The sequence below is a fragment of the Neofelis nebulosa genome, chromosome X, assembly GCF_028018385.1.
Source record: "Neofelis nebulosa isolate mNeoNeb1 chromosome X, mNeoNeb1.pri, whole genome shotgun sequence".
In the NCBI taxonomy this organism is placed as follows: Eukaryota; Metazoa; Chordata; class Mammalia; order Carnivora; family Felidae; genus Neofelis; species Neofelis nebulosa.
This window is the reverse complement of record NC_080800.1, coordinates 112,743,164-112,750,064: the sequence shown is the minus strand read 5'-3', so window position 1 is coordinate 112,750,064 and position 6,901 is coordinate 112,743,164. Positions and strand designations below refer to the sequence as shown.

The 6,901-nt window shown below is 42.4% G+C and overlaps 1 protein-coding gene across 1 annotated transcript; it reads right to left on the bottom strand.

The window, feature by feature from the left end:
• Nucleotides 1-599: 599 nt before the first annotated feature.
• On the bottom strand, nt 600-6,100 carry BRS3 (bombesin receptor subtype 3). Its single transcript, XM_058713102.1, has 3 exons — nt 5,621-6,100; nt 3,743-4,094; nt 600-2,360 (listed from the first exon to the last, which is right to left on the bottom strand). The coding sequence occupies exons 1-3, from the start codon at nt 6,052-6,054 to the stop codon at nt 1,947-1,949; spliced, it is 1,200 nt and encodes a 399-aa protein (XP_058569085.1). The 5' UTR covers nt 6,055-6,100; the 3' UTR covers nt 600-1,946.
• Between the last annotated feature and the right edge of the window lie 801 nt (nt 6,101-6,901).

Genomic DNA, 6,901 nt, shown 5'->3' with positions numbered 1-6,901 from the left:
TCTTTTATATCAGATCCCGGAGTCACCTCTGAATTACTAAGAGTGAGGAAAATGAACGTTCTTTGAGTTCTAGTTTCACCAACTGCTAAACAGCTTTCTTGGCTTTTGTCATCTGGTACTTTTATCAGTTATTTCTAAAATGCCATGCTTGGAAGAGTAAAAACGTAGTCTTTACTCAAGAGTGAGGAAATCGTAAAACATCTGGGAGTTTTGTGACATGCAAATAACTTAAATTTTCTGATTAAAATGGGTTCTCAGTTATATTCCTCCAGAACTACTGTTTTTTTCTTACTTGTATTTTGTTTTTTAAGTTTATTTGAGACGGAGAGAGAGAGAATCCCAAGTAGGGTCCACACTGCCAGCGCAGAGCCCGACATGGGGCTTGCACTCACAGACTGCGAGATCATGACCTGAGCCGAAATCAAGAGGCGGATGCTTAATTCACTGAGCCACCCACGTGCCCCTGTGAGAACTATTGTTTTTAAAATATAAACTTACACAGAGTCATTTAAAACTTTATTTGATATTTATTTCCCACCACTTATTATGATGTCCAACTTAACACTAACACAATATGGGCACCCCCCCCCCCCCCCAAGTAAAACAATGTTACACACATGTAAAGTTTAGTGTTGATAACACGTTCCCTTTTTGGAGCCACATCATCAGCAAAAGTTCACAACTACACGAGCCATTTACAGAAAGCTCAAAACTACCAAAAGCACACTCCACAATCAAGGCTTTGGAGATACGGATTTAACTAAAGCGCCAAACATATCCTTTAATTTGCCCCAAGAAAACATTTTCTAAAACCACAAATCTAAATCTGACACATCTATTGACAACAGTTTGTTTGAAATAACAGTTCTTAAGCTTAAAGCGTTAGCAAGTAGGAGCAGAGGACAGAAATTCAGAACCTTCTATCTGATTTCCAAGGGCAGAGGTTAATCAGGCCACGCTCTTACAGGACTCAGGCTCCCATCGGGTTTAAAGAAGTCAAGCAGGAAGATGATCTGGGAACAACCGCACGCCCAGATGTAAAGGATTTCGCGTGGTACTTCTCCATTTTTTAGAAAGAGGGCACTGCTTACCAGAGAGAAATGAATTTCCTTAAAGGAAGAATTTCAGACACTGGCTGGTCCACGGGGTTTTCGACAGGGGTCCTTCTCTGGGGCCTTCCGATGACAATAAGCGTGGCCACTTATCCTGCCCGTGAGTACGGCGAGTTCTTCACAATATTTGTGAGAGACATGTGCTCCATTATCGATCGATGCTGGTTGTAAGTGGAACTAATAAGTCAGTAAGTGTTGACCCAGTCAGACAAACACCCTGCCCCAGATCCTTACTCGGTACGTTATAGTCACTGATCCCAAAACATTTTCACTGGAATCGCAGAGTTTTAGTTACGATGGGACAGAGATTAATGGAAAAGAGCAGTCAAAAACACCTGCGAAGCTTTATTTTTTAAGGACTTTGTTTTGCAAGAAAACTGCAGACGTTTTATTTCTATCTGATCCCCTTTTCATACACAAAGCAGAATCTCTAGATTTGCACCACATACTGAACACAGACACAGTGTTATGCAAATCACAGGAGTATACGAGAAATGAGAAGCGTAGATGTGACGGGAACACGTTGGATTTTCCAGTGTCATCCCGTTTATTTCACCTTCTCTCCCATCCGAGGTCCCGTAGGACCTGCCGACATACAAACGTGTCTTTTGACACCTAGTGGGGCTTCATTTTATTTAGAAAGCCCGGTAACGTTAACGTTTGTACATTGAAAAAAAAAAATATCATGGTTTGTCCTTTCCTTTATAAGGATCTCTCACTCCTAGGATTTCAGCACAACGCACAAACAACAAAAATCCTGACACCATCCACCTACTCACAGCTCAGAGTCGGATACTCATGCTGGGAGGCAAAATACCAGTTTTAATTGAAAAGCTAGACTCTGTCATCTTCCTCCTTCGCACTACACCCAGTGAGCAAGGTCACGCTAATTTCAGACACCTGCGTGCTTGTAGCGCCGGGGACCCTTCCCATCACTGCCAGGTTGTTAAGAGGGGTCTCGGCAGGAGGAGGGTCGGGCAGCCCTGCCTTGCAACAGAATAACTGAGCTTTGAAATGCCGCTGGAAGGTTTTGCTCAGCCAGTACAGAGCGAAGGGGTTTACACAGGAATTGCTGAAAGCCAGAACCCGAGAGAAGATGGTGACAATGAAATGAATGGCAGAGGGGTCCACGTAGGTTTGGTAAGTGAACGAGTGGTAGAGATACAAGAGGTGATTCGGCAACCAGCAGAGAGCAAACAGGGCCACCAGCACCAAAACGGTTTTGGCAATTCTCTTCCGGGACTCAATCTGTAGGGGGGAAGAAAAACGACCACAGGGGGGAAAAAATCATTTAGCTGGCAGAGATTTTAACGAGCCACGCTCTAGATTTACATAGACATGAACAGTTAACAGGCTGGCATCCCTTTGAGCATGCGTTTGTGAAATAACGCGTTGGTTGGGATCTGTGGGAAGGCAGCCCGTGCCTATAGAATCCAGCCAGTTAATTGGCATGGTAACCCATGATCTTGGTCTCATTAGCTCTAATTCAGAGACTCCCAGCCCCAGTTTTGAGATACTCTAGGTCGTCTCTGATTATCTCAAGGAGCGTTGTGGAATTCTTGAAATTTTAATTTAATTAAAAACAGAGAGATGCTATACGAAACTGCTTTCACTGCCTCAGCAGAGGCTGGCTAGGTTAGGGTGTTCTTCCGGGGTTTATGAAAGTTGCCAAAAATTATTTGTAGTCTGTAGGAATTCTGACCCTACAGTCAAAGGAATGAAAACCAATGTGTCATCCTACCTATACCTGTGAAAAGTATGCTGCCTACACCTGTTAATGAAGGAAATGAACCAGGTTAAGTCCCTGTGGTCACAGAGTAAAGAGAACTGTTCACATGGGCACCAAATATGCAACTTCAGCCTCATGAGCACCCCAGTTGAACCAACTGAATGGACTGGTCAAGAATAGCCCCCCCCCCCAGGAAAAATAGAAATCCTGTTGGTGTGTTTTTAATCAAATGGAACAATGTTTTGGCAACATTCTTTTTATTCTGTTCATCTTTATGGAAGGAGGCACACTGGCTCTTGCAATGGTCTTAATCAAACTTCTGTGAGTCACTGTGTTCTCTTGCCACTGGCACTTACCTCGTCCCTTGAGCTCTCGGCTTGCTTATCTGAATAAGCCGGTTGGTTTGCAAGTGGTTTGCATCGAATAATATCAGGGCTCCTTGCCAGTTCTATCATCCTGTGTTTTTGTCATTCTGTTACACTTTCTAAAGCAAAAGATGCTTCACTTCATAGTCTCACCTTGTGTGCTGTTCATCGCTACTCGATGGTGTAAATAATTTTGATGGCTCCCAAACTTCAGCTGTCCCCCTGTCTAACAATAGCAATCCCACCGCTTATCAACTGCTGACGATGCACCGGGAACTATGCTAAGTATTTTGTATACTTCACCCAGCCCCCATCTTCATTTCACAGGCAAGGAAACCGAGGCTCAGAGAGGTTAAGTCACTTGCCCAAGACTGCACAGCTAGTACGTGATAGAGCCAGAATGACAGACAGTCTGACAGACTCCAGAGTCCGTGATCATAGCAAAATTACTATCCCGCTATCGTAGTTATTGCTTGCAGGTGCAAAAGTAGGAATTTCATTTCTAAATTCATGCACGAGTCCTGATTAATACATACCTGCTTGCGGGCATGGCTTTGTTCCTCAGTAGGTATGTTCAGGGTGCTTTTGTAAAGGGTCCTAGCAATCAGAGAATAATAGACAGAGATAATTGAGAGTGGGATAATGTAGAACACCAAGAAGCACAGCAGAGAATGTATCTCTTGCATGAGCTTCTCGGAAACAGGATAGGAGGTACACGCTTCAAGTGACATATTTTTGTTGGGATCTTGAAAAGTATACACGTTTGAAAATATAGCCTCTGGTAGAGCAATGATCATGGACACGATCCAGACGCAGCCAGCTTTGGCACAGGTCTTCAGAATGGCATTGGAGGGCTGTCGCTCTAGGGGCTTCACAACTGCTTTGTATCTGGAAACAACCATAGGCAAAGGTCAAAATACATATCAAAACTACAGAGTCTTAGGGCTAAAAGTGATCTCAGTGGCCATCCAGTTCTGCCTCCTATACACATGTATATAACCAGGTCAACATTAAGCAACTGAATGAGTTATGATTTCAATAACTAATACACAATACACCCCAGGATTTTATGTTTCTGCCAATCATCTTTTCTCTTATTCACTAGGAGGAACTATTTCAGATTTGCAATTTTATAATTTTGTGTGTAGATCCTCTATTTAGGACGAATACATTTTTTTCAGCATGATTTCTTTGTATGATTGAGAGTAACTCATTACCTGTGTATCACCTTATGGGTTCTAAAAGATTTCCTTTTTGTATAAGTGACTGAGGTTAAACCTAATTCTCCTTCCTTCGTGAGTGAGCAGTCATTAACCTTCCTAGGAAAGAATTCCATGAGTTTGTGCGGTAAAGAGAAGAGGGTTAATTTCTCCCCTGTTCATACGTGCTTATTTGTTGCCCAGGCCGATCTGTAGGTAAATTTAGAGCAAGGCAAGGGTGAAATTGGACACCCCGTGCCCATGCAAAGATGTCTTTATGCTGACAAATTCGCCTTAAAATCTACAGCCTTTAAGTAAATCTGCACTTGAATAAGATATAAAAACAGTCAAAGCAAAAATCCATAAAAGACACAGGGAAAGCTTTTCCTCTTCTCTGATTCCAGAATCTGAACATTTGGAGCCTCAAAAATTTTTTCATGCTTTCACAGTTATTCTACAATAGGAACACAGAAAAACACAGTACTTAGACTGAAAATATCCTAACAGAGCCGGAATACCCTGACTGCCGGAGGTTCTCACACGCTCTATCCACAGAGCTCTAAAAGTCAACCGGATTAATTTATTTCTCCGGAAACAAGAATGTCATTGACTGCCTATAGAGAAAACAAATACAATTAGGTGGTGACATTACATTAAGCTACCAGGCAGCCGAAAACCTCACCATTTTTCTGCCGTTGGTTAATTTGATGAATTTCAAGTAAATTAGATGCATGTGTTTGTGGTCAATTTCACACCTATGCTGATGTTTTAATGTTGACCATATTGTACCACTAGGCTGCACTAATGTATAAAGCATGAATTGTTTTTCTTTTCCACCTGGAACAATTTGCCTTACTTAATAAATAAACTGAATGGGGGGGTGGAAACACACACGGTTCAGTATTGTTTCAAGCAAACAATTACACTCCAAAGAGAATAAATTATTCCCAAAGCATACAATTCCAGCCTTTCCTCCGATGCTAACCCAGGAATTTTAACCTTCTCACACCAACTTTTTTTTTAATTGCCCCCCCACTCCCCGGTTTTCCAATCTTACATCTAGGTTACAGACTGTAAGAAAAGCAGAACAGTAGCCGGTGAATGCTGAGTACAAGCTTTCCTTTCTTTCTTCTTCTTCTTCTTTTTTTTTTTTTTTTTTTTTTTTTTTTGGTTAATTTCACATCCTAGCAAATAAAACTGAGAAAAGAAACCCACCTGTCAGCGCTGAGAATTGTTAACGTGAACACTGATACACCGACAGAAGTGAGCCGGATGAAAGAAAGCACCTTACAGCCAATTCTTCCGAACAGCCATCCTTCCGCAAGGTAGTGTGTTGCATCCACCGGCACACAAGTTAGCAGAAGTAAAAGATCTCCAAAAGCCAGGCTGGTGATGAAAATATTTGGAACTGTTTGCATGGATTTAGTCTTGAAAAAGACTTTGATGAGAATAGCATTTCCAAGGATGCCCACTGAAATGATCACAGCATAAGTGATGTAGATAGCACACAAAGCTTCTATTCCTGGAGAGTTGTCTCCGGTCCGTCCTTTATTTGTGGTATCATTAGGAACGACAGAGCTTGATGAGTCTGTGTCATTTGTGATTGGAATTAAAGTCTGATTAGGTGACTGAAGCTGTCTTTGAGACATTTCTTCTGAGGGCTCTGCCTTTGATATTTCTTCTGCTCAGTTTAAATGTGGCTGATTGTCACGTCTAATGCCTACGTCTAGTAACGAGATGGTAGAACAGAGCAGAATGGCAAGCAAATTCAAGACACCCGGATACTCCTTTCCTTCAGTTGTTCTGTGTCTCCCAGCATGCTTGGCTAAATGCTTACCGATCTGGCATTGAAGGGTGGGAGGTGGAGGAGTTTTATTGGCGTTTCCGTGACAGAGGGAGGGGGGTTGGGGAAATGCTCTGCAGTTGCTTGTTCTTCCCTGTTGGGGAATCTTATGAATAATTAGATATTATAAAATAATACTTATTGTTTATTAGAATCACCTTGTTTCCATGTCTGGCCACGAAAATCTACACGGGCGTCGTCCGTTTTCTCCCCGGGCTCATTCGTTTCTCTGCAATCAGAAGATGGTCTACTGCATGTTCCTTTACGTGAGAAATAGGTATGTGTGTCCTCTGAAGCACTAACTTGAATCCACCCCTCTAGATTTAATATCAGAGAGGCGCTGAAGCAACAAATCATTCCCACTTTGACAGGGCTGATGTCATTTGCAAGCAGGAATCATTCAGGCGACCCTAGTTATCGCCCAGCTCTGACACACAGTAATCCCCCACCATGCACATTACGGGGGCCGTGCCACAGAATATCCACGCAACCTTTCAGAGACGAAAAATCCAGGCAAACCACCAGTTGCTTTGTCTCTAAATGTCCTAATCAAACAGCTAGCTGTTTGACTGTCTGTTTTAATGCCCCATACGTTTGTAAATGCTGTTGAGGGTTTCTCTCTTCAGAAATGGTCATAATGAACCTGCCTTGTT